This window comes from Prionailurus bengalensis, chromosome B4, assembly GCF_016509475.1.
Source record: "Prionailurus bengalensis isolate Pbe53 chromosome B4, Fcat_Pben_1.1_paternal_pri, whole genome shotgun sequence".
Lineage (NCBI taxonomy): Eukaryota > Metazoa > Chordata > Mammalia > Carnivora > Felidae > Prionailurus > Prionailurus bengalensis.
Genome location: NC_057358.1, coordinates 48,147,605 through 48,174,730, shown reverse-complemented (window position 1 = coordinate 48,174,730; position 27,126 = coordinate 48,147,605). Strand labels below are relative to the sequence as shown.

At 41.2% G+C, this 27,126-nt stretch overlaps 1 protein-coding gene across 4 annotated transcripts in view; it reads left to right on the top strand.

The window, feature by feature from the left end:
* The window catches only part of GUCY2C (guanylate cyclase 2C), a 141,473-nt gene extending 115,355 nt beyond the window's left edge, over positions 1 to 26,118 (top strand). For all 4 annotated transcript variants that reach the window (XM_043564729.1, XM_043564727.1, XM_043564728.1 and 1 more), the window contains 12 exons: positions 3,273 to 3,359; positions 4,436 to 4,568; positions 6,615 to 6,752; positions 7,524 to 7,612; positions 9,300 to 9,391; positions 12,149 to 12,307; positions 16,463 to 16,655; positions 18,143 to 18,317; positions 20,771 to 20,869; positions 22,518 to 22,612; positions 24,297 to 24,373; positions 25,473 to 26,118. In XM_043564729.1, the coding sequence (XP_043420664.1) occupies positions 3,273 to 3,359; positions 4,436 to 4,568; positions 6,615 to 6,752; positions 7,524 to 7,612; positions 9,300 to 9,391; positions 12,149 to 12,307; positions 16,463 to 16,655; positions 18,143 to 18,317; positions 20,771 to 20,869; positions 22,518 to 22,612; positions 24,297 to 24,373; positions 25,473 to 25,647 (1,512 nt within the window). In that variant the 3' untranslated portion in view covers positions 25,648 to 26,118. The remainder of the gene's footprint in view (positions 1 to 3,272; positions 3,360 to 4,435; positions 4,569 to 6,614; positions 6,753 to 7,523; positions 7,613 to 9,299; positions 9,392 to 12,148; positions 12,308 to 16,462; positions 16,656 to 18,142; positions 18,318 to 20,770; positions 20,870 to 22,517; positions 22,613 to 24,296; positions 24,374 to 25,472) is intronic.
* Positions 26,119 to 27,126: the final 1,008 nt, after the last annotated feature.

Here is a 27,126-nt window from a genome sequence, read left to right as displayed (position 1 = left end):
CCAGTATTTCTTAATCACCTCCATATCCTCCCTATAACAAAGCCAAACTACCAAGTTTGGGTGCAGTAGCAACTTCAAAAATCTAAATATTCATAATACAATAAAATTTTAAAATAATAAAAATTTTAAATTAATCACTTAGATTTTTTTTTCAATAGCCTTCAATTAAAAGAATAGTAGCTTTCAAAACGTACGGCATAGGGGCACCTGGGTGGCGCAATTGGTTGAGCGTCCGACTTCAGCCCAGGTCATGATCTCGCGGTCCTTGGGTTCGAGCCCCACATCGGGCTCTGTGCTGACAGCTCAGAGCCTGGAGCCTGTTTCAGATTCTGTGTCTCCCTCTCTCTCTGACCCTCCCCTGTTCATGCTCTGTCTCTCTCTGTCTCAAAAATAAATAAAAACATGAAAAGAAAATTTTTTTTAAAATGTAGAATTTTAAGGTGCATTCATTAGGTTTTTAAAATATAAAACATAAAAGCCTCTCATACTTCTAATTAAAACTTTTAAAACAAAAATACAAAAAAGTGAGGATAAAAAATAAAGCTGTGAAAAAGATATTTTCAGTTGTGAAAGAATACTTCATTTGACTTAAATTATAAAATCTTAAAAAAGGAATCTTTTCAGAGGCAATATGATCATGAAAATTTGACTCAAAAAGCAAAAACTTAAATAGGACAATAATGATACAAGAAATTATAATTTCCATTACAGATAATACCAGATCAGCTTAATTATTTTAAGCCTCAAAAACTAATCCTTACTGTCTATGTAAATACTATTGCAATGCTAAATAAAAAATGAACATCTTCTAAATTCATTTAGCATTCAGCAAGGTAGCATAAAGTTGATAGTAAAATATGATTAAAGACTAACTACATTTATGAAATTACATGGAAAAAATATAAATAAAATACTAGTAACTCTAAGCCAGTTGTATATAAAAACCATAATATAATCAGATAGGATTAATTCTATGAAAGGAAAAAATATTACTATAATGCATCATATCGAAAGGTCATAGAAAACTCATAATCATTGTAATTGATGCTGAAAATGATCATTCAAATTGGTGCTGATATAAAATAAACACACATTCCTAATCATAAAAATCTCAAGTCTTTCAAAATTACAGATCTTCCTCAATTTACAATGGGCTTATGTACCCATAAAGCCATAAGTTAAAAAAATCTTTAAGTCAAAAATGCATTTAATCCCCCTAACCTACCAAACAGCAGAGTTTAGCCTGGCCTACCTGAAACACACTCAGAACACTTACATTAGCTTACAGTTGGGCAAAATCTTTTAACACGAAGCCTGTTTACAACAGTGTTGAATATCTCATGTAACTTACTGAACACTGTACTGAAAGTAAAAAACAGGGTGGTTGTTTGGACACAGAATGGTTGTAAGTATATTGGTTGTTTACCCTCCTGATCCAGTGGCTCACTGGGAGCTGAGCCTCACTGCCCACCCAGCATCATAATTGCCAGCCCTGGGAAAAGATACCAATTCAAAATTTGAAGTATTATCTCTACTGAATGCATATCATTTTCACACCATTGTAAAGTTAAAAAAAAAAAAATGCAAGTCAAGCCATCATAAGTCAGGAGCCATCTATAGAAATGTTTTTCCGGGCAGGGCATCTGGGTGGCTCAGCTGGTTGAGCATCCAACTCTTGATTTCAGCACAGGTCATGATCTTGCAGACTGAGGCCTGCCTTGGGCTCCACAATGACCATGCAGAGCCTGCTTGGGATTCTCTCTCCCTCTCTTTCTGCCCCTCCCCTGCTTATATGTGCACACGTGTGTGTGCTCGCTCTCTCTCTCTCTCTCTCTCTCAAAATCAATAAACTTTAAAACAACCAACAACAACAAAAAGAAATGTTTTTTCATATGAAGCCTAGACCAAATCTGATCATTCGATTTCAGTGAAAGGAAATTTTAGAATACCAATTAATAGGGCCTGGTCAAAGGGTTTCACATGGCCTTTTAATCCCTAACATGCCCAGTCAATGTTTAGATAGTGTTTTGGGCTCTCTGCTGTAAGATAGGAAACTTCATTTATCTGAGTGCTCTGGGGCCCCCTTCTAGCATCATGTTGGACAGAAGCTTCTACAGGAAACTGCTCCTTTGTGTCTTGAATCTCAAAGCAAAGGCTGTGCCAGTGCAAACTTTACAGTCCCATCCCCCTCCTGCCCCCAGGCTTCAGTCCCTGGCAAATCCCATCAGAACCTACTTTTGTAAGGAAACAAATGGGCAAGTGTTTCCCTAGATAAAAGACAATATGCTTCCCATCTTATAAATATATAACAACCTTGGCTAAACTTGTTTAGGAACAATTGATTCATTTATGCAACAAACACTCATGAAACATCTAGATATGCCAGATACTGTACTAGATATTGAAGATACGGAACAAAAAGTATCACAGAGTTTACATTTCCATAGGGAGAAGAGATAATAAATAAAAATATAAAATATATCATGTGCTAAGGGAAAGAATTACTTCAGAGACTGTCTGCCCATAATTTCCCTCCTTTAACCGGGCCTGATAGCCGCAGCTAAACCAGCCTTATCTGAAATGATTAATGACTACACGCCCTTCACTGGAAGTCATTGGTACAGTTCCTGAGTTAAAACTAAAGGTCAAATTGGGCTTTTTCCCCAAACAGGAACCTATTATTCGGTTATTCGAGTTTTACTGTGAAGAATAGTTATTGCTTAGCTACAACCCTGCATCTTCACAGAACCATCATCGTGTTAAAATAGTAAGTTCAAATTTCTAGGTGGTACAATTCACACAAAATCCAAGAACTCGCTCTTATTAACAGAGTACTTGGTAAATGTAAAGAAAACTCAGAGCTGTCAGCCAATGGATGCAATTGATCCCGTGAGGAAAAAAAGAGGACGGGATTCCCTAATAGCAATTCCTGCTAATCACCAGTGTGATTTCAGAGAAACAGAACCTGCAGCCCACAACCTGTGATAGCCCATTCTCCAGGCAGGTGTCTGCTCATTCCTTTCCCCCTGTCTGGCAGAAGAACCAGGATTTGGAATACGATGAGTATCTCCTCCTCATTTTATTATGGCGACAGCCACCTGATGTTTCATAGGAAAGGAAAGAAATACATGCTCAGGAAAAACAGGACAATGGCATTTCAGTTTGCTTCTGAGCCCCAGGCCTCATGATTAGAAGATCACTATTAGCCTATAACAATCTCCACAGGATCCTTCCTTCCAACAATTTCTTCCTTTTCTTTTTCTGCTGTTCAGGAAGTTTTAAATGACACCATCTCCTACCCTGATGGTACATTCATGGATTGGGAGTTTAAGATCTCGGTCTTGTATGACATTGCTAAGGTAAGAGACCTACAAAGAAAAGAGACATTTATGAAAATTAAACATAGGAAAACAGGTCTAGCAAGTTTTCAACCTCTCTGAGCATTGGTTTCTTTATCCATAAAATGATAATAAAAATAGTACCTATGTCAGAGGGTTGTTGTGAGGATTTCATAAATAATGCACGTGCTTCATGTGATATTTGGTATAAATAAATGTTCGATATCCAAGCTATTACTTTTTATTATTATGTTTTTCCTGCTCTGAACTTGGGGTACACATTTTCATAGACTTGCTGGAAATCAAAATCATATTACGCTTCAGGCAAGACAACAATCTTTTTAAGAGAAAATGTTCAGGACAGGCAACCCTCTTGCTCAAGGCACTAATGAATTTGGAGATGTGTATTCCCAGATAGTATACGAAAAAAGGAAGTGGCTGCCAGTGGCGTCATTCAAGAACGAAGACAAGTCAATCCCAAGATTGAGCTGTTTGATACAGCCTTAAATAGCCTGAAAGTCATCTAGGACCAGAATCGGTTTTAAAAAGTATTGTACGATACCCACCCTCTTTGCCACTTTTCACTCCTGTGATCCAGGCTGAAAACCAATTTCTGCAGTGACACCTCTGGCCACCAGAGGGAAGCACAGCAACACCACACCCCACCTCCCCACACCAAAAAAAAGGGTCGGGGTTGGGGAGGCTTGCCCTTTCGTAATTGAATTGCCCCTCCCTTCAGAAGGGCAAGTCTATATTTTTATTGAGGTAGAAAACCAGAAATACACCCCAAGATCACAGACTAAGTGGTAAGCAGAAACACTTAAAAAAAAATTAGAATCAACCCTTTGTTTCATATTCTGCATAACTGTTTAACCAGAGTCTTTAGACAATTGCCTTTTAAGATGCAGTGCTTAGGCAAGTATTAGGGCATTAACAATATTTTTAAAGTAGAATTAATGGAACTAAATTTAAATTCTAGTGGTGTGATTCTGTCTGCATGCTGAAATGCTTTCAAAACGTTATTACTTTCTTTAAAATAACCAAGCAGCTGAAGAGTGTCATATCTCTTTGTTTCCCTGCCATCTGAAAAATTACAGGGCATGTCATACCTGCACTCCAGTAAGACCGAAGTCCATGGCCGCCTGAAATCCACCAACTGTGTGGTAGACAGTAGAATGGTGGTAAAGATCACTGATTTTGGCTGCAGTTCCATTTTGCCTCCAACAAAAGGTCTGTAAGGAATGACATTTTTACTAGTTCCCCACTTAAAAAAAAAAAATTCTCACAAGTGGTCAGGGAGTGGTGATACTGATCAGAAAATAAACACTTGGAGCCACAAGAGGAAACAGCTGGCTCATTCTCCACCACTACACCCTTGTCAGTTTTTGCCAGTTTTCAACAAGTGCTTCTTGAGTTGAACAAATCTCTTCTGTGGGTTTCCTTTATCCATGTGTTTCTGGATATCAGTGAGGAAATCATGAAGAACTTACTGGCTGTGGAAGCAGAACAGGGTGAAAAAATAGAGAAGGTGAGGGTAGTGAGAGACCTTAGAAATCATCTAGTCTAACTCTCTTCCTTTGTATAAGTCAGAATTGAGGCTCAGAGGCTGAGATTTGCCCAAGAAGATAGAATACAAGGCAGAAGACCTGTTTCCAAATTGTCATTCATTTATCTGTGATTATGATAATGGGAAAAAAACCCACTCTTATCGGTAAAATATATTCTTACCTATCCCTTTCTGGATTGTTATAAGGGCCAAAAGAGAAACACAAAGAAAAGTGATTTATCTTGTATAAAGATCTTTTCATGTTGAACATTTACCCATTCTCTACTATAACTCGGGGTTAAACAGCCTCAGAAATATAGCACTCCCACAAAGCCTCAAAATACCACCTAGATCCAAAAACCCAAATTTGATTTCTAATTCTACTTTGCAATCCTTTCATTTTCTCTCAATAAAAGTAAAATTACAATTCCGCCCCTACTTCTTCAGTCTCATCCAGCGTAGGATGACATTGGACTCAATCCAATAAGTGCTTGATGAAGACCTACCATGTGTCAAGCATGGTTCATCTGTGGTGGAACAAGTCTCCTTTAATAGATGACTCACCACGACACAAAATCAGATGAATTGCCGATCAAATGCTATCCTCTTAAACATCACTCAGTTATACCTGCGAATCTGTGCTGTCGGTTACCTGAAGTTTTAACGTAAACTCATCCAATTACCTGTCCTCTACCCCAAACCATTAGGATCAATTGTATGTGAATCACAAATCACACAAATTAACAAGACATAAATTCAAAAAGGCAATGAACATTTGGATGGAAAACCAAACAAGGGAAATGTGCCTCAGCATAAGCATATCATACCTCACAACATGAATCTAAAGATTTTTTTTCGTTGAAAAAGAAAATCTCAAAGTTTAGAAGGAGTTAGGTGATCCTAGAAAACTTGCAAGGGATGGAGAGAAATTGAATGTATGCCCTTGGTGTTACTAGCTAAGTTAGGTGATAGGGTCCAAAACCCAAGTGTCTATAGGAACCAAGCACAGAACACAGGAGCACTTCACTTGTGTGAAGCATTAATGAGTAGCAGGCACAGAGTAAAATGTGAGAAAACTGTATGCATTATTTTTTCAAGAATACTGTGGGAACACAAGAAAACACATCTGTGGCCAATAGCTGATTTGGAGGCTGTGAGTATGTCCAACCTGCAAAATATCACTGATAGGCTCTTTGTTTAAATGTGTTTCAATGGGTATGCATATATGTTATACATAATATGTTCCATATTACATAATATACATATAGTATACATATTTTATATTTTATAATAAAAATATAAATTTATGTATTTTTTATTTATGAAGGCTTTCATAGGTTTATGCCTTATGTACCACAAGCTATTAAATCCTCAGCCTTTTATATTCTACTGTAGTCGTTCTCAAATATTTGCTGAGCACTCCTATACACCAAGTGCTATTCTAGGTAGGCTCGAGGGTTTTCAGGACTATGATTCTAGAAGTTTTAGGGACCACATTGCCATGTGACCTCACCCAAATCCTGGCATTATATAGTCAGCTCAAGAGGCAAGTGTGCATTCTCTCCCTATCACCAGCATTAGCATAAACCCCTCAAAAGTTTGGGACGTTTAAGTTCAGGGCCACTCATACTCAGGGTGCATGGGATAGGGACTTAAAGAACAAAAGCAGGTTGGAGACCTACGAGCCGCTCAGCTCCCTCAACTTTGCAATCTCAATGCTGAATTCACAGACCTGTGGACAGCCCCGGAGCACCTCCGCCAGGCCAGCATCTCCCAGAAAGGAGATGTGTACAGCTACGGGATCATTGCCCAGGAGATCATCCTGCGGAGAGAAACCTTCTACACGTTGAGCTGCCGGGATGAGAATGGTAAGAGTTGGACTCAGCCATCTGCCCTCTCTGGGAGCCTGCATTCTAGGCTGACCAAGACCCTCATCTCTTTGTGACCACAGCTCAGTCCCCTCATCCGCAGAAGTAATGGCATATCTCCACTGCACGTCACACAGGGGTATTGGAGGGGTTGACAGGAAGAATGGTAGAATGCTCTGAAAAGCATATAACATACCAGGTGTCGTTACTGTCAGTGTTACTGTCGGTTGAAGACTCTTGCCTTACGGTCTCCCCCCTTCCTTTCTGATTCTAAGAAAAGATGTGTGTCTGTTTAACACCTGAGCTACATCACTCTCGTGGCACAACATATGTATTTTAGTTCTTACTGAGAGAAGATCTATAGTTTTTGTCACAGGTCTTCTCAAGGGGGAAATGCTTCCTTCCATTCATCCAACCCTTGCTTACTGTGTAATTATTATGTCCCAGATCTTAACTCTCTGGAGGGTGGGGGTCTAAGGGATGTAGAGAGGGCAGGCTAGGCTCTTGGAGGAAACGTACTAAAGGTAGTGGTATTCAAGTTAAGTTTCAGAGACTTAGTAACCTTAACTTAAGCTAATAACCCCCTGGGTATAAGTGGGTATAAGACCCCTCGCCTGGTGGTTATTCATTCTTTGAGTGCTTGCCTGGGCTCTGCCATATTTTCACTGGGTACCCATCCAGGGTGGGTGAACCAATTCAGGGTCTGGCTGCTGCTAAAATGTTTTCATGCTGTATTCTTTCTTGTAATTTGCATAATTTTCATCCCATCAGAGAAGATTTTCAGAGTAGAGAATTCCAATGGAGTAAAACCCTTCCGCCCAGATCTGTTCCTGGAAACGGCAGAGGAGAAAGAACTGGAAGTGAGTGCATTTCCCTACATGAGTTTTGTGTGTTGCTATAACAAATTGCCAGCAACTTGGTGGATTGAAACAACAGAAATTTATGCCTTATAGTTCTGGAGGCCAGAAGTCTGAAATAAGTTGTCAACAAGGTCATGCTTCCTTCAGAGGCTCTAGGGGAGAATCCGTTTCTTGCTTCTTCCAGAAGCTTCTGATGGCTACTGACTTCCCTTGATTTGTGGCCACAACACTCCAATCTCTGCCTCCATGGTTCCATTTTCATCTTTTCTGTCTATTCTCCCTCTACCTCCCTCCTGTATAAGGATTCATGAGACTACACTGAGCCTACCAAGGTGGTCCACAATAATGTTCCCATTGCAAGATCCTTTACTGAATCACATCTACACAAACCTCTTTTCCAAATAAGGTGACATGCACTGGATCCAGGGGCCAGGACTCAGACATTCTCTTTGGGCACCGTAATCAGCCCCATGTCCTTTTCCACCTCTCCCACCTCAAGACCTGGCTTCTGAAGCACATATCGCCCTCTCAATTTTTAGGAGCTAAAAGATCAAGATGTCCATGTCATATATTTCTTAGGCTTATAAATACCACCTACTGATTAAAAAATGAATATGCCCACATCTAAAAATAATAGAAAAGTATATAGTCGTCCCCCCTTATCTACAGGGGATACATTCCAAGACCCCCGGTGGATACCTGAACTGCAGATAGTACTGAGCCCTCTATATACTAGGCTTTTTCCTAGACATACATATCTTTGATAGAGTTTAATTTCTAAATTAGGCACAGTCAGAGACTGACAAGAATAATAATAAAATAGAACAACTGTAACAATATAACAATATACTGTAATAGAAGTTATGTGAACATGGTCTCATTCTCAAAATATCCTTTTGTACTGTGCTCACCCTTCTTGTGATGACGTGAGATGATCAAGTGCTCACGTGACGAGATGAAGTGAGGTGAATGACGCACGCACAGGCCTTGTGAGGTTTCACTAGGTTACTATGGACCTTCTGAAGATTTGTCAGCAGTAGGATCGTTTGATTCCAGGCCATGGTTGACTCAGACAAGGCGGGACTGCTGGGAATTGGAATCTTCTGGGGTGGAGCGTGAGCACAGGAAACTGGAAACCTCTCGGGGTGATTCCGCTGGTCGCTGTGGTTGGAAGCCCTTGCGGAAGAGATTCACATTAGAGTCACTGCCTCATACCCACTGCACATAAACCCTGCAAACTTCTGTAAAGCATTTTCTGCCGACAGTCCAGCCCCATCCAAACCCATATCACATTTTTCATTAATTTAGGGCCCAAGGGACGGGTGAGGCAAGGTGGCGCGGAGACAGACTGAGGGGAACTAAGCAATCTCAGCCTCATTGTCAGAGTTGAGATGTTTTAAAAATACTCCCTACCTCAGGGCGCCTGGGTGGCTCTGTGGGTTAAGTGGCCTACTCTTGGTTTCGGACCTGCGTGGGGCTCCTCACGGACAGTGTAGAACCTGCTTCACGTTCTCTTCTCCCATCTCTCTCTCTCTCTCTGCCCCTCACCCTGGATTCAGGCTCTCACTCTCTCAAAGTAAATAAACTTAAAAAAAAAAAATACTCCCTGCCTCAATTACTCCCATCAAGGGAAGAGAATAGGAGAAGATACCACCCCCTGAGCAAATCCACCCCTTCTTTCTTTCAGGTCTATCTACTTGTAAAAAACTGCTGGGAGGAAGATCCAGAGAAGAGACCAGATTTCAAGAAAATTGAGTCTACGTTGGCCAAGATATTTGGGTATTGCTGAAATTTTTGCTTTTCCTCACTTATTTCCGATTTTTCTAATAATAGTTGACATCCAGTGGCACCTCAGAATGGAATGCCTGTTCTAATGAAAAACCCCAGACTGCAACCCCTGTCTCAAAAAAATTAAAATGAGATGGAGACCAACAGACCATTTTCTCGGGGAATAATCACTTGAAAAGTTAAATAGCCAAGGGCAAAACTTGCCTGGTTAATGTATAAACTCTGGCTGATCATAAATATGTCTGTTAAAAATCTAGTTCCCTGACCCTTCTGGAGATAATTAGAAGTCTAGCACGAGTCCTGAGTATTTGCAAAGCCACTAGATCATTCTTAAGATCAAGAAGCTCTTAAAATCTTAAAATCAGAAACTTTGGCCCTAGGTGCTTAAGCCTTGTGCCATGAATCAGATTTTAATTCAGGGTCCAAAGTTTTAAAAAAACAAAAAAAGCACACAATTATCCAGTAAGGTTGAATTCTAGATTTTCCGTGTTTTCAGTTAGAGTGAAAAAAATAACAGTGAAGAGATTAGGAGATCCAGCTTCTAGACTAGGGTCTGGTAATAGCTTGCTGTAGGACATTGGGCAAAGTGCTTACCCTAACTGGATGTCAATTTTCTTTTTATTAAAACTGGACTTGAATAGGATGATTTCTGCAATTCCTTCCAGCTCTTATTTTCCATACTTCTCATTAAGTCAAAGATTCAGATACTTATGGAACCTAAAAGCCCAGGGCTGAGATGAGGTCAAGTGAAATCATGAAAGTGGTCATTGAAGGGTACATCTAATCTGTCCTTTGTGTGGAAGGAGCAGAAAATAACAAATGATGTAATTCTTGCTCATTTTTTAATTTTTTCACAGACATTTTACTAAGATCTGATGAGACTGTATATATGATAAGTGAAATGTAAACTCGTGAAGATAAACTGGGCCCCTGATACATAGCCTTTAATAGGGTGGTTCTCAAACTTGGCTGCCCATTGAGATCACCAGGCAGGAGGGGGTGGGGCAGGAATGTTAAAAAAAAAAACAACAACAGTGCCTGAGCCCTGCCCCAGAGAGTCTGACGTAATTGGTCAGGGGTGCAGGCTGGCATAGGGGTTTATAATAGCTCCTTGGGTGATTAGAATATGCAGTCAGGGTTGAGAAAACTGTTTTAATTGAATCAATTCATCACAAAGGGAGATCATCTATCTTTATTCCTTACACCTGCTCCCTCTCCCAACTAGACTCTATGCTAGTGGCTTCAAGGAAAAGTCCCTGGGGAACTTGTTAAAAAATAGTTTCATAATCCCAGACCTAGCGGTTTCCAGTTATGTAGGTCTGAGGTAGACTCAGAAATGTATTGAAATTTTAACAAACATCCCTCCCCACCTCAGGGGATTATGATGGAGGCCATCTTCTCCTTGAGGGCAGAAGTGGTAACTTAAATCGTTGTTGTAATAATGAAATAGTAGTATTTATTCAACCCCTTCTATGGTGCTGTAGATGGTATAAACATTATCTCGATACTGAACAACCTTACAGACAATGTACCTCCTGACTGAGCTCTGCACCAAGGCTTGCAATGTGTCCCAGCGTCGAAGAAAGCTGGCATCTTGTCGAAGTGTCCTTGGCCTAACAAGATCATCCAGAGTTAGGTTTTGTGCTTTAGGACCCAGTCTTTCTTTTTTTTTTTTTTTTTCATTTTTTTTTCTTTTTTTTAATGTTTGTTTATTTTTGAGAGAAAGAGAGAGAATGTGAGAGGGGGATTGGCAGAGGGAGACACAGAATCCAAAGCAGAGGACCCAAGCTTTCTGTTCTAAGGAGAAAACAGAAGGCTCAGCTTTGCTTTTCTCGGTCCTCTTATTCTTGTATTTATCACTTCTAGTGCCTTAAAAAAAAAAATTCTCCCTTTATTGTAAATTGTTATTAAAATTTTTTAATTTTAGAAAATAGAAATAAGCAAAGGAAAAACATCACCTATTTATCAATAGATGGCTACTGGTTTTCAAAAATTAAAATTATAATTTTTGCTGTTTTACCAACTTTTCTACGTAATATAGAGGTAGCGTCTTTCTGTATCTTTAACTGTTCTAATTTGTATTTTATACAATGCATGAATATTCCATTGTGTCGTAATATTTTCGTTACGTTTTGTTACTCGTTTGGGTTATTTTCAAACGCTTGCTGTTATAAAGACTGCTGTGACTTTTCTGTAGTTACCTTTCAGCACATTCTTGTGGTTTCCTGTGGCTAGTTCCTAGAAGAAGTGCTGGTGAACTGATCAGTGTGTGTACTTTTAAAGCTTCTGACACATTTTGCCACATTGCCCTCCAGGAAGATCATAGTGGATGTTTTTCCTCCTTACCTCCACTATTACCATTACTCTAACATTTGGTTTAATTTTTTAAAAATCTTGTGTCTATTTCTAGGGCCGCCTTGGCGGCTCAGTCAGTTAAGCGACCGACTTGGTTTCAGCTCAGGTAGTGATCTCACGGTTTATGAGATTGAGCCCCGCGTCTGGCTCCTCATTGACAGCACAGAGCCTTCTTGGGATTCCCTCTCTCTCAAAATAAATAAATAAACTTTAAAAATATATCTTATGTCTCTTTCTATTTCTTTAATTTCTCCTGAGGCTAATTTTTTTTAACGTGTGTTGACCGTTTTTATTTTATTTTTTGCTTTATAACTTTTTAATCACATTTGTCCACTATTTTACTGGATGTTTATGCTTTAGTAATTTGTAGCAACTCTTTATTACTACCTACAGCCTATTTCACGACAAAAAAAATGAAAGTTATATGGACACCTTGATCCGACGTCTACAGCTGTATTCTCGAAACCTGGAACATCTGGTGGAGGAAAGGACGCAGCTGTACAAGGCAGAGAGGGACAGAGCTGACAGACTCAATTTTATGTTGCTTCCAAGGTAAGGCAGGTCCTCTTGCCGGTGTAGTTTCTCATGATTCCACAGCCAGGCCTTCTTTCTTATAGCTGAAAGCGTCAGCATTTTCTTCTAGCATCGTTTTGTTTCCCTTGTAGCTACATAAGATTGTTCCCTTTTGCACATTCTTCAACAGATTATTCGGCTAAAAAAAAATACACATACCTTGCTAAGACTTGTTCTGGTTTGTACTGTAAATATCTAGAAGAAAAAGATTATTTTCTTTTAAATTTAAATTTTTTTGTAACGTTTATTCATTTTTGAGAGAGAGGGCGTGAGCAGGAGAGGGGCAGAGGGAGAGGGAGATACAGAATCTGAAGCAGGCTCCAGGCTCTTGAGCTGTCAGCACAGAGCCTGACGCAGGGCTCGAACCCACGAACCCATGACGTGACCTGAGCCAAAGTTGGACACTCAACCGACTGAGCCACACAGGTGCCCCCAAAAAAGTTATTTGCAAGCGGCTGTGTGTTGCCCCAGAAAGAGCATGGGCAGTGGAGTTAGCATGGCCAAGGTTCTAACACTTTGCCGCTTTTACTAAGTCTGGGACCTGTGGCAGGTCGCTGTCTGTCTCTCCCTAATCTCAAAATGGAAATTAAAATTTTCCTCTGGATTCTGTGAGCCATAAGGCACTTGTAGGCACTAACTACCCATTTCTTTTCTTCTTTTCACCTCAAAGTAGAAGCCAAATTACAAGGAGTAGGAACAGTCATTAGTGGAGGAGGTGGGGGCCACATATCAGATGCCTCATCACAGAGGCATCTATGGGCTGGCGTCTGTTTTGTGAAACAGTATCACAGCCAGGACATAAAGAGAAAGGAAGTAAGATTGAAATCCCTATACAGCTTAAAGTTTTGTGAGTGTTAGTACTCAGATAATAACAAAGAAATGTTAAGAGAAGCAAGAAGTTAAAATGTGGAGCTAGAAAACAGACTTTGGCCAAGGGGCCCTTAACTGTCACAAGTGAGCGGTAATGTTCTCTTCTCGTTCAAGTAGAATAAACTGTTTTGTTAGAGGAAGCCTAAGCTAGACAGTCCAGCATTGGGTGAAATCGTGGAAGCTGAGGTCAGCTAGGCCTGAATTCAAACTGTTTCCACCACTGACTACCAATGTAGAGTCTTGAACAATTACCTACATGATCTAAGCCTCAGTTTCTTTTGAATTTTTTTTTTCAACGTTTATTTATTTTTTTGGGACAGAGAGACACAGAGCATGAACAGGGGAGGGGCAGAGAGAGAGGGAGCACAGAATCGGAAACAGGCTCCAGGCTCTGAGCCATCAGCCCAGAGCCCAACGTGGGGCTCGAACTCACGGGCCGCGAGATCGTGACCTGGCTGAAGTCGGACGCTTAACCGACTGCGCCACCCAGGCGCCCCTGCCTCAGTTTCTTTTGTACCTCACAGGCCAGCCCTAAGAATTTCCTGAAATAGTGCTCAGGATATAAGGTACTTAGCCCAGAGTCTGGAATGTCCATGGCTGTTATTATCGTACATAATAGCCATGACTTTTATATATAACTTGTGTTCATTATTGTTTTATTTTGAGCCCATGCTTCATTTAGAGTATCAGCTCTATGTTAGTAAAAGGATGATTTTGAGATTGTATGAGCTGTTTTCTCAATAGGACAGTTTCTCTTTGACAAACCCGAGTGACGAGGGTAGGAGTTACCAACATGCTCTGTTCAGTCATCTGTGCCTGAACGAGGCCTACTGCAGGACCTGTGTGCCCTCAGAATGCCAAGGAACAGCCTGGAAATGGTGCCCTGGTAATAGGCTGGAGCCCTTAATATTCCCATCAGAGACTGCAATTTCTATCAGAGCTTCATAAATGCTAGGTTTAAGATGCATACTTCCTTGCCTGGCCTTTAGTGCTGAGTTGTAACAAAAACAACATCCAGACAACCTGGCTGCCTTTCCCAGGGTGTCATCATCCGTGGTTTTAACCAATACTGTTACTCAAATTATTTGAAACAGCTGGCTCACTGCCTCAGATTTTTATCTTATTTTCCTGTAATGTGCCACTTTGATCACTAGATGGTAGTTTTAACTTTTGAGTATAGTTGACATGCAATGTTATACTAGTGTCAGGTGTAGGACAGAGTGATTTGAGATTCTGTGTATTACTCCGTGCTCACCACAGTAAGCGAAGTTACCACCTGTCACCATACAGCGTTATTGTCACGATAGGTCTCCCACCCAAGTACTAACCAGGCCCGACCCTGCTTAGCTTCCGAGATCAGACGAGATCGGGCACATTCAGGGTGGTATGGCCGTAGACATATTGTTACGATAGGATTGACTATATTCCCTATGCTCTACTTTTCATCTCCAGGGGTAGATGTTTTATTGGATTGCCACAGGTTATATAACACAGATCTCTTCAATAGCTGCAATACACCATGATTCCAGTGCAACTGTCTGGTAATTTATGTAAAAATATATTAGTAAAAGAAAATTAAAATGTACATGAACAATACCTAGAAGAATCAAAAAGAAATATTTACAGCAAGATTTTCAAATAAACTAAGACTGCATGTAGGAACCAGATTCTACTTAACTGCTTGCTTAAACAGTGCCCTCTTGGCTTTTGAGATGTTAAAATAGAAGTTTTTTCTTCTTGTGGGAGGCCTTTCTAAGACATTTACTGTGTTCGCTAATCTGTGTCAGCAACAGCTTGTTACCAAAGCTCACTGTGTTAAGTCACAGCCCTTCATTTATCTACCAACATTCGTTCCTCTCTTTGCATACTATTTCCCAAGCTTATATGACTTTTCAGATATAAGCAGTAATATGAAGGGCAAAAATGGTGAAATATCCAATTTTATGATTACATTTATGTATCCTTCAAAAAATTTGCACCCTTATATTGGGCGTGTCAAGAAAAACCACCCCAGAAGTGACCCCTGAGAATCCAATCAGCCACACCAAAGGGGTGTTTCTTAAAGGTCCCAGGCTTTGTCATCGCACGAATGGAAAAAAATTCCCTTGATGCTTTGGAGGTTCTCAAAAGGAATGTTGCCTGTCCTTGTGGTTAATGAGCTGTCTTCTGGGAGAATGGAAGACATTGCTATTTGGACACAATTGGCATGCCTCCAGATCATCCCCATCTCCATGATTATCCAAGGTCTGGGTCGTCGAGGAGATGCCGTGCAATAAAAAGACTGAAAGGCGGGAGGATGTTGTGAGTTCTAATACTGCTTCAGTTCTAATACTGGCTGTGGGACCTTGTGAAAGTCATACTTTTTAAGCCTCAGGGTTATCAATGACCTCTATGGCACCTCCCAGTGGCCATGTTCTGATTCTAATGGTTCCATACTTGAGTCCTTTACAGAGCCATCCCAAGGGCAGACAGGGAGCATCCAGCCTCATGTCGGTTCTACTCCATTTAGGCAATTGGCACATCAAGGAAGTGCAGTTCCTTCTTACGGTTCTGTCTTAATTCTGAGTCTGATATACTATTTCTTCTATCTCTGCAACAGAGATATTCTTAGTTGCTTTTATTTGACTTCTGCCGTTTTGCCATAATTTTAACGTGTGTTTACATGGTGACTGACTTTGCTTTTTAAAGGACCCCAAAACATATCAAATTAATTCTTGTTCAGAATATATCAAAGTTAATTTTTAAGTGCATTGTTCCTTTATAGTGATATTAAACAATACCACGTTAAATATGCTTGGGATACAAAACCCTTGGCTCTGATGAAAAAGCCAGATCTGATAGCTGTAGTGATTTAACCTCTTACATTAACGACACACTCTCCTCAGCTTCTGGATGTAGAGCAACATCTAGAAGAAGCTGACAATCAACAAAGTGGTAAAAAGTGGACAAGTATGTATACATATGAGGGTTACGTAGGTACTAGAGTTATATGTACATGCATATAAGGGTTAATAGCCAAGTACTAAGTTAATGCTAAACCTGCATATATACATCTGAGTTCAAATACATGTATCATATGTGTATGTATATATTCTATTCCTATATTCAGTATGTGCAGCCTATCTTTGCTTCCTAGTCACTCCTTTCAGTGGAAATCCCAAATCCTAGGATGCTTTGTGGACAATTACTACTGTCTCACAGATTTATGCGAGATAAGAAAAAAAATTACTGAAGTTGAAGGCATTTTTTCCCTTTCTCATCTAGGCTGGTGGTCAAGTCTCTGAAGGAGAAAGGCATTGTGGAGCCTGAATTGTATGAGGAAGTTACAATCTACTTCAGTGACATTGTAGGTTTTACCACCATCTGCAAATACAGCACCCCCATGGAAGTGGTGGACATGCTCAATGACATCTATAAGAGTTTTGACCACATTCTTGATCACCACGATGTGTACAAGGTAACCACATCACCTCCCAGGCTGAAATGATTGTACCACCCCATGTCAGCAGAGCCCGAGTTGATTGGTTCCTATTATTACTCAGCTCTTATCCTCTCTAAGGTTTAATGAATTTGTGGTTGAACACGAGCTAAAAGTGAAGGGAAGTGAAAGAATAAGAAGGGTCAGAAGTCAAAATGCCCACATGACTTTAAGAAGCACTGTGAAGGAAACAACATAAAGGTCATCAGGAATGAATTTTAGCTAATAAATGTAGTATTCTCAAATCACCTTTTAAAGAAATGGACAGTGTTTAGACTGATTGCAAATGAAGCGGAAAAGACACTGGAGTTACAACAAGTAGAATGGGAATCTGTTGTTGTTGTTGTTGTTGTTGCTGTTGTTGAAAGAACAAGCATCATTCAAAGAAGATTAAAGGAAAACAGGGAGAACACCCTGCAAGTTCAGAACTGGATCTGTTACCTGACTAGTGGGCTGACCGGTTTCGGGCTAATACTGCCTGAGTCAGAAGAGTAAAGGACAATTGAATTCCCCCATTTTCATGTTGGAAAAGTAGCAGAGCATATGGAGCAAATAACTTTAGAAATAGAGCTCTTCATTCAAATCCCACTTGGCCCTACCTAACTGCGACCTCATAAAATACATTTAACTTTACCTATCTGTAAAACGGGATGATAATAACACCTAACTCAGCGGGTTATTGTGAAGACTATTGAAATAAACCATATGCCTGAACTACTGTATCCTTACAAGTAAAGTTTAAAGGTCACTCATGTGACAGTCTGTCATAATGGTTATTACCCACATAGAGGTGTCCCTTTTAGGGTCTGTCCTAGCCCCATCTTCACCCTATGTAGGCCAGAAAGCCATATTAACAACAGTTCTTGTTGGACAGAAAATGGTTATGCCTTGCAGAGACGGTTGGCAAAGAGAAGTTAACTAGTCAACAAATGTGAACTATATGACCATGACAATAACATTAAAAGAGAGGTCATTTACAAAGAATAATGTTGGTAGGATACTGCTGATACAAATTTGCTTATTACAAGAAAAGTGTTTAGAATCACCATGCTATAAGAATGTGCATTACATCTTGGAGGAACCTACAATTAATTTTTTTTTGTCAAAAAGGATATCAAAAATAAAATGTTAAGTGCTAAAGGTGACTTTTCTGGTAATAAATGTTATACGCCATCATTCAGATTATAATGTAAACTTTATAGAATTGTTACCACATCTAGATTACTTATGTTATTATAAAGTACTCTCATATGGTCAAAATTACTTATCATTCATTTAACTAGACTATAAAACCGTGAAGAAATTTGCATAGATCTGGTCTTGAACTAGTCCCAGAAAAAGTGTACAGGGCTATGCTCCGACTGGGTTCTCAAAAGCTTTTGTTTTGATACGTAGTCAACTACTTGTTTTTAATTTCTTGTGCCTTTTGAAGGGATAGAATCACTAATGAGAAACTATTTCCACAGGTGGAAACCATTGGTGATGCCTACATGGTGGCCAGTGGTTTGCCTAAGAGGAATGGCAATAGGCATGCAATAGACATTGCCAAGATGGCCTTGGATATCCTCAGCTTCATGGGGACCTTCGAGCTAGAGCATCTTCCCGGTCTCCCAATATGGATTCGCATTGGCGTTCATTCTGGTATGGAGTTAAGCATTGTAGCAAATGGGAACATATAAACCTCTGTGCACCAACTAAATAAGAAAGGATAAAGGGTCTTAAGATGTGATTGATTTTCACATGAAGTTCATCCCGTTACATATCCCGATATAATGAGACAATCCTTTGAGAGTTCTAGGGAACACCACCTTTTACAGCACCTCTGACTCCTGGAATGCTAAACACCAACCACAGACTGAAGTAACAGCCTCCAGATTTCTTCCTAAGTCCTCATATATATTATTTATTTCCTCCCCATCCCTTCCGTCTCCTGCCCCCAACTTCTGCACATTTTTTTCCCACTAAACTTTTATAGTATCCTTCATGGATTAGATTATCTACAGGGAAAAAAATAGCTGGTAAAATTCCTATAATGAAAGGCATTTATGTCCGCCTCACCCCCCTCAGTAGTACTGAAAGTACATGGATCACTTCAAAGACCATGAAAGATACTCAGCCAGGAATGTAGAGATTTGAGAACATGAGCTATAAATGTTATAGAAAAATACAGTTGGGGAGGACTCAGAAGTCATCTGGATTAATCCTTTATCGGGCACAAATTATCTTTATACGTTCCAAGACAAGTAATAATACAGCTATTTTTAGAATAATCCCAGGAGTCCCTCAAAACTCAGTTTCCAAAGCCAACTCACTCCATCATTAAATAGTTAAAATGATTAACAGTCTTTCCTTGTGTTAATCACATCTCCCTATACTTTCTTGCCATTGCTTTTTTCTGCCCTCCAAGTCTCACAGAAGACTCAAATTACAGAAAACCCAAGATAACTCCAGACTCTGTGGCAAGAACCAGACCACTGCATTTGCGAATGTCATCCTGTATCCACAGTGCCTAGCACAGAGCCTGGCAGTAAATATTTCTTGATTTAGTAATGAACCAGTGATATTCTCAAAGTAACAGTAAATGGAAGTTAAAAATTTCTGCCATGTTCACTCTTCCCCAATCATGTCCACAACCATGTGTTAGGGATGTTTCTGTGTACACAGGAGGGGACTTCTCCGGCATTTCCCTAGCCGGAACAGCACGGGGTCCCTTTTCTGACCCATCACAAATGCCAGGCCTGAGGGACAGCAGCAGGGCTGACTGAACCAAGTCAAGGAGGCTGACTGAACCAAGTCAACCAACTCTGGTTCCTGGCCCAATCTCTTTTCCCCTGTGACCAACTCAGTGTCTTAGCTCAGCACCTGGGCCCACATGCCACCACATTGGGCTGGAATGATAATAGACATTAGGCACACATACCTGGAGAGGTTTAGGCCTAAGAAATTAGGAGGTTGCGGTTAAATACTGGTAGTTGAAAATAAGACTTAATACCTGCAGGAATTTCCTGTTACCAGGCCCTTCCCCAGCTTTATCTACTCCATTTCTGAAGTGAAGAGTCACCTGTAATTAGACCTAGCACACTGAAGGCACAGATCAGAGATCTTCTGACCAAGTCGCAGCCTCTGTTGCTCCTTGCCTTCTGTAGGTTGTTCTGTTTTTGTGTGTTTTTGTTTGTTTTCCGGTTGGCTATTTTGTGCTGTTTTGCATTGAACCTAACAAAGAAGGGCTCGGCACTCAAAGGAAGATCCAGTATTTTTATTCTTTTTCAATGTGTGTGGTCAGAGAATTTGTAGGACAAATCTACAAAGGAACTCATACAGATCAAAACCCAATAAGCCAACTAGAAAATCAATAGCTACCGTTCTCCAAAAATCCAGTTTTGCAGTTTGTAGATTCATCTTGAACTTCTAAAATGTGTAACTCCTTGGATTCAGTCATTTCACACAAATGCTTCATGAACAACCCTTCTTCCTGCCTAACATCCTGCTGTGCCCAGTCTTGCCTTGGTTTCTGTTCTTGTCAGGATGCCCTTGTGCCACAGCCCTCCCCACCCCCCTCCCACTGCATTTCACCTAACATGTGAAGTGCTCAGAGATGATTATGCCAAGTCCTTGTCTTCCAGGTTCTCCATCATTGGCTCACCAGGCCAAGAAATGCTACTCTGAGTAAATAAAAATAAACTAAAACAAAATTTGGCCATTGAGCCTTCCAGTGTACCAGGCCCTCCAGCATTTCAGAGCTCAGGGAAGTGTGGTGTGGGAGAGTCTCCATTCTTCCTGAGAGCCTTCTATTGAAAATACTAAAAACGACTTCCCACGTTTGCAGCCTGGATCTCTGGATATCTTCTTGTTTTGTGCAAATGTATTTTTCTGTGCTAGGGCAGAACACCTTCTAGAAGCTTGTCTTGTTCCAACCATATTTTTCTCATTGAATACATCCATTTAAAACAAAAGTCACAGCTCCTTTTTCACACTGCCATCCACTTCTACGTAAAATGAAGGATTCGGCACTGTGCCTGAGAAAGAGGCTTACCCACCTTAACTCTACACTGTGATTTCTGCCGCTTCCACTTCCTGCTTTCTGTGCATTTCAGGTCCCTGTGCTGCTGGAGTTGTGGGAATCAAGATGCCTCGTTATTGCCTATTTGGAGATACCGTCAACACAGCCTCTAGGATGGAATCCACTGGCCTCCGTAAGAAAGGAGATTGCTTTTCTTAGAGGAAGCTTGTGGCTTCCAGCAGAGGGGAATTACAAAATAAAATGCACAATAGGGACATACAAAGTACAGGGAGATGAAGGAATGACCTTTCACATTGACTGGACGTGAGCCTGTGTCAATACAGTCCTTGCTGCATTTTCTTTTGTTGTTACCATTTACTGAGAATTATTGTATTCTTACTTTTTGGCTAAGTGGTAGGCTATTTCATTAGTTTTGGTTCATTTGAAATGCATTCAGGCATGCTCTACTTGGAATAGTTATGAAAGTTAGCATAGATCCATGCAAGTTAAAAAAAAAGATTCAATGGGCTAGATATGGAGCATACACTGGTTCACTTTCCTATTCCAATTTAGTTTTCCCAAGAATTGGTTTTCGTAAAGAAAAATGTAAGTATTTATTATATGCAAAAGCCTATATTGCATTTGCCTGGCAGGGCAGAGACGCCATGAGCTACATGTAGTAGATGCTCCATAAATATTGGTGACAGTGATAGTAACAGAAATATATACAAGAGAGAAAGAGGGGTGCCCGGATGGCTCAGTCAGTTATGCATCCGACTTTGGTTCAGGTCATGATCTCACGGTTCATGGGTTCGAGCCCCATGTCGGGCTCTGGGCTGACAGCTCGGAGCCTGGAGCCTGTTTCGGATTCTGTGTCTCCTTCTCTCTCTGCCCCTCCCCCACTCATGCTCTCTCTCAAAAATAAATAAGTATTCAAAAATACAATTTAAAAAAAGAGAGAAAGAAAGCTTTGATAGGCGTGGGCGGAGCTTACAAAAACACAGGTGGTAGAGTGGTATTTTGGTAGTCTACCGACAGCCTGCTACTGATTTGTACTAGAAAATCATGGTGTAAAGGAAGGAATAAGGTTGGGGCCAGACGGATTTGGTTATAATTATAATGACAGAAGTCACTATCTAAGCTGGGGAGGAATGTACCTCATCTTTCTAGGCATCGGAAGGCTGAAGAAATAAATTGAGGATGGGATACCAAGCTTGCTGGAAGGGTTTCTGGAAGGAGTTGATGTGATGTATGCTAAGCCTCTGATACATGGCAGACAACATAGGATTGCGATTATTCGTACTATTGTCATTGTCTGTGGCACCCATTGAGGGAAAGTGCTGCACCAATGGTGGACCACAACGGGGAATGTCTTCACCAACTATTTATGAGAAGGATAATAGTATCCTCAAAGGGTAAAACTTAAGAAAATCATGACCCTCTAACTCCCTCCTGAGTCTCTACCTTGCTGCCCACACTTAAGCTGCTTATTAGAACTTATACACAGGGACCCAAAACCAAATTCCAGCTGTCCAGTTTCGTACCACAAACCAAACCCAAGACAAGGTGCAGGGGCTACCACTCTGTGCTAGAGTGAGAACCTGTGGAGCACAACCTGAGGAACCCTGTCACTCAGCACCCCAAAAAGCAGTGCCAGACCCTCTTTCATCCCATGTGTGATATTTATCTCACTGATTGTATTTTTAAGTGTGCTTTCACTAAACCATCTCAGCTGTCAAGAACATCTGTAACAAATGTCCTGAATCAAGTGGAAACAAATGTGTTTGTATAATATTCTTTAAAATGGTTGAGATTTTCATTGATCTGTTTTGCATTTCCAGCCTTGAGAATTCATGTGAGCGGCTCCACAATAGCCATCCTGAAGAGAACTGAATGCCAGTTCCTATATGAAGTGAGAGGGGAAACATATTTAAAGGTAAGGGATCCGCAGGCAGAAGACCCAGAAAAAGCACTCACTTTGGCCCACCTCCTTGGAGAATGGACATCCAGTGGTCAATAATGTCATCTTCAATGAAGATGAAGAATCCTTTTCTGCCCTCCCCAGAGTGATCACCCATGATCCCCTGTAGGAGAAGCCACCACCAAAGAATGTGAACTCAGAACCCTTTAAATATTTTGAACTAGGGCCAATATGTTATAAAATGTCACCATCATTTCTTCCACATGCATCCAAGTTTTGTCCCCAAGTCCTCCTGCAAAGCGGAGAGCTAAGGTGTGGGACAGGACTTATTTAACTTAAGTCAAAGCCCCCATCTCCTCACTCACTTCCAGGCTTTCACTGCAAGATGCTGCTTCTCTCTAAAACCACCTCTCCAGGGATTGCTTTACCATTCTGAAGCTGAGGACCAGCTGTGGTCCCCAGACTTCTGATCCAGTGTCATCTGGGTGCTTTCTTTTTTTTTTTTTTAATTTTTTTTTCAACGTTTTTTATTTATTTTTGGGGCAGAGAGAGACAGAGCATGAATGGGGGAGGGACAGAGAGAGAGGGAGACACAGAATCGGAAACAGTCTCCAGGCTCCGAGCCATCAGCCCAGAGCCTGACGCGGGGCTCGAACTCACGGACCGCGAGATCGTGACCTGGCTGAAGTCGGACACTTAACCGACTGTGCCACCCAGGCGCCCCATCTGGGTGCTTTCTAAAATATAGTTGCCCAGACTCTCCACCAGGCTTGCTGCGGAAGGCCCTCTGTGGATGTAGATCAGGACTCTGTATTTTTAATGAGTGTGCTCAGTGATCGGGACGTACACCAAAGTTTGAGAACCACCGGTCTCTCCTCTCCACCATGTTCCTCACATTCAGAACAACTACCCTCCAGAGCCACCAGATGTCTCCACTTGGCTCTCAGGCCACTTTTCAAAGGTCCTTAGAATCTTTTCACGATTGGTCTGAAGCCAACTACCAACTCTAAAATGATCTGTCTCCAGGAGCCACAGTGCTTCTGGCCTTTACACTGTGACTGCAACTTGGAAAAGCCTCCTTTCGTGTAGACGTGTCCTAATATCACACTTACTTTTTGAGTCCTCCATAAATACACTTTCTATACAGAACATTGTCACCCGAGTAGAAGCGGTCTCTAGATTACTGTGGTCCAAACACAGCCAGCAAACTACTGGCTTGAAAGATGAGTGAGTTTTCTTTTTTTTTAAGCTTAAGGTGGGGAAACTAGCAAAGGGCTAGTTTTTGTGACAAAATCTTGTGGCGAAAAGGGCGAGAAGAAAATGTAGGTGATGAAAACCAGTTGAATTTCTTGGCGAAGCAGGATTGTACCTCAATTTCCTTCTTTTTTAATTTAGACTTCTTACGATGTTCCTCTAGTGACATTTTGAAATGTCTTTGGGAAAAAAAGAGAACTCTTCTTTGGAAAAAACAAACATGTCTGGGGGGTGAGAGGCTTATTTTCAAAAAGGCACTTGGAGATGAAGATCTGTCTAGAGAGGATGAGAATCACATCGGGAACATGTGCTGTGCTGAAATGTAGGCAGTGATAAGAAACATGGAAGGGAAAGGTCTCTTGGAAATGACTGTTTGTCAGAATGGCGGGCTGGAACTGACCTGTCTCCCTGGCCTCCGTGGCACTCACCTTGCTTGCCTCCCTAGGGAAGAGGAACCGAGACTACCTACTGGCTGACGGGGGTGAAGGACCGGGAGTACAACCTGCCAACACCTCCTACTGTGTAAGCTGCTGGGGAGTGGATGTGGTGGGGAGGGGACAGGAGAGTGGAAGTCTTGGCTTTGACAGCTGTGCCACATACAAGGAATTTCACTGTGGGCAAAAAGCTTGGCTAGTGGCAATGATCTATTGAATAAGAGGCCAGGGACTACATACACAAGAAGTTTAGAAACCTCCCCCTCTGGCTGCCAGACATGGGGTGTTTCAGGCATGCTCAGAACAGAGGGTAGTTGACCGCTCACCTCCTGCATGACAGGTTCGGGCATGAGTGGAGCATGCTGGGGCAAAGAGGCACCCTAATCTCTACGGCTGCCAACGGCTCTCTGCTGGGCTGCTGGAAACGGGCCCTCTTCCAGTCCCAGGACTGCAGTTCTGCGTTTTCATGTGGAGCTTGGGTTCTCCCAGAGAGGAGGAAGATGAGGTTTCAGGTCTAACGAACAGGTTTCAGTTCCCTTGAAGATGACTCAAATGACCATCCAGTTGCACATTTTGTTGCTGCAATAAGTCATACAGCTGTTACTGTGGCTTTTGCTATGGCACAGAGACCCTGTCTTGCAGACCCCTAGATGCTGGACCCACATAGACGGCAAACCTGAAGAGAAGCCAAAACAACCCAGATCTTTTCTGGGCCCCAGGTCCATTTCAAACTCTTGAAACCCACCATCCCTTCTAAGCCTTCCTCAGACAAGAGCCACGCTCCAGGATGTGTGGGACCAAGTCCTCAGGCTTATGTTGCAGGGGCCTTGCATTGTCATGGCTTCTTTTCTCCTCCCTGCGGTGGCTTGCGTAAACCTCACTGCACTTCCAAATCAAGCAGCGTGTTGTTTCAGTTTGAAATTGAAATATAATTTTCCGCTCAAAATATATTCTGCTCTTTCTCCAATTACACAGAGCAGGGATGGCAGCTCTTTTAAACTTGTCAAAAGCAAGGCTCATTCTGTATTCTCCGGACTCCCGGTGTTTGGTGCAGAATAAGCATTCCGAATAAGAATTCGATAAAATAAGCATTCTTTTGGGTAAACTGAACTGATTGTTCTGGAGCTAAGGAATATTCTGTGTGAATTGCTGAGAAGTGCCATTTTTTCTCCCCACTCTCTTTCCAGGGAGAATCAGCAGCGCTTGCAAGCCGAATTTTCCGACATGATTGCCAACTCTTTGCAGAAACGACAGGCAGCGGGGATAAGAAGCCGAAAACCAACACGGGTGGCCAGCTACAAAAAAGGCACTCTGGAATACTTGCAGCTGAACACAACAGACAAGGAGAACACCCATTTTTAAACCAAAATGAAGTCCAAGGACTCAGCAAATTAAGTACAGCCTCACTTAGCGGCCTTAAGTGTCCCAGAGACCTAATGCAATAGAAGATTTGGATACTACACTCTGCTTCGCCTTGGCTGCCCTGTCTGGAACACAGACTTGCCTCTATGAATCAGATGTGCGCTCTCAGCACAAAAATTACCTTTTACTCTGGAGTCTGACCTCAACAGTGACTCCAGGGAGCTTCCACCTGGGAAAGAAGAGGAATGGATGTACTATCTCTAGGTTGAAGAGACTGTGTTCTTACTTCATCTGTTTTGTTTTCGTTTTTGTTTTGTTTACTGACTCATTTTCCTTCTGCATTCATGAGAGGAGTTTTTTAAATTGTCACAATTATATCTTAAATAACTTTTCTCCATTAAACTATATTTAACTCATAATTTTTGCAGGAAGCATGCTACATGTTAGGCAGGAATAAAAGTTAAAAATTTACTGAGTCTGTGAATGTGTTTCCACCTGCTCCAGCCATTTCCCTGATATGCTGCAGCCATCGTCTTGTGCCGGCTGAAAAACTGTGCTTGCTAAATTCCCCAGCACTGAAGTCAGGCAAAGCCAGCACTGTCGCTCAGGGCCAAAAACCTTGATGTTTAGTATCACCTGCTCCACATGAGGTGATTTTACATCTAGCCTTCTACCACGGGAGGCGGGACCTACAGTTGTCTCCGGTCTGAGACAAAGATCAAATGTTACTTCCCGGTAAATACAAAGTCCAGTAAAACCTTGGATTGTGACTAACTTGTTCTGCATGTGTTCTACCAGATGAGCAAGCATTTCTAATAAGTTTTAACTTGATAAACAAGAGATGTCTTGCAATACAAGTAATATGTGACACCCAATGTCACCTGATCACAACTGAGCCAATGGTTCTTTTCTCTCTCTCTCTCTCTCATTGCAGGATTGTGGGTGACCATCCCCCATGCTTGATGCTCAGTTTCAGGCCGCAGTGTTTGGCAGAAATCAGTGATTTTTTTCAGAACATTGGAAGGTGCCCACAACTGGCACTAGTATATTTTTTTGTCACTTCAAAGCACTTTTGGACAGTCCTTTGCTTTTCCATACAAGAGTAAACTTAGGAATGCTTTGCTTTATTCTAGGTCATTGGATAGGTTTCTTGTTAAAGTTACATACAAAGAAAAAGATTCCATTGAGCCAATAGATAGCAGTGAATCCATTATTGATAGTGAAAGTCGTCCTACACAATCGGCTTCCTCTCTCTTGTCTCCCTCACACCAGCCACGAAGGTTTTCAAAGGTAAGAACAGGTTAATTTGTTTAAGTTTATTTATATTTTGTATTTTCTTTATTGTATTATATTACAGTATTGTAATCATTTTTATATGAATATTTTTGGGTTGTGGAACGAATCATCTGAGTTTCCATTATTTCTTATGGGGAAATTCTCTTTGATATACAAGTGCTTTGGATTACAAGTGTGTTTCCA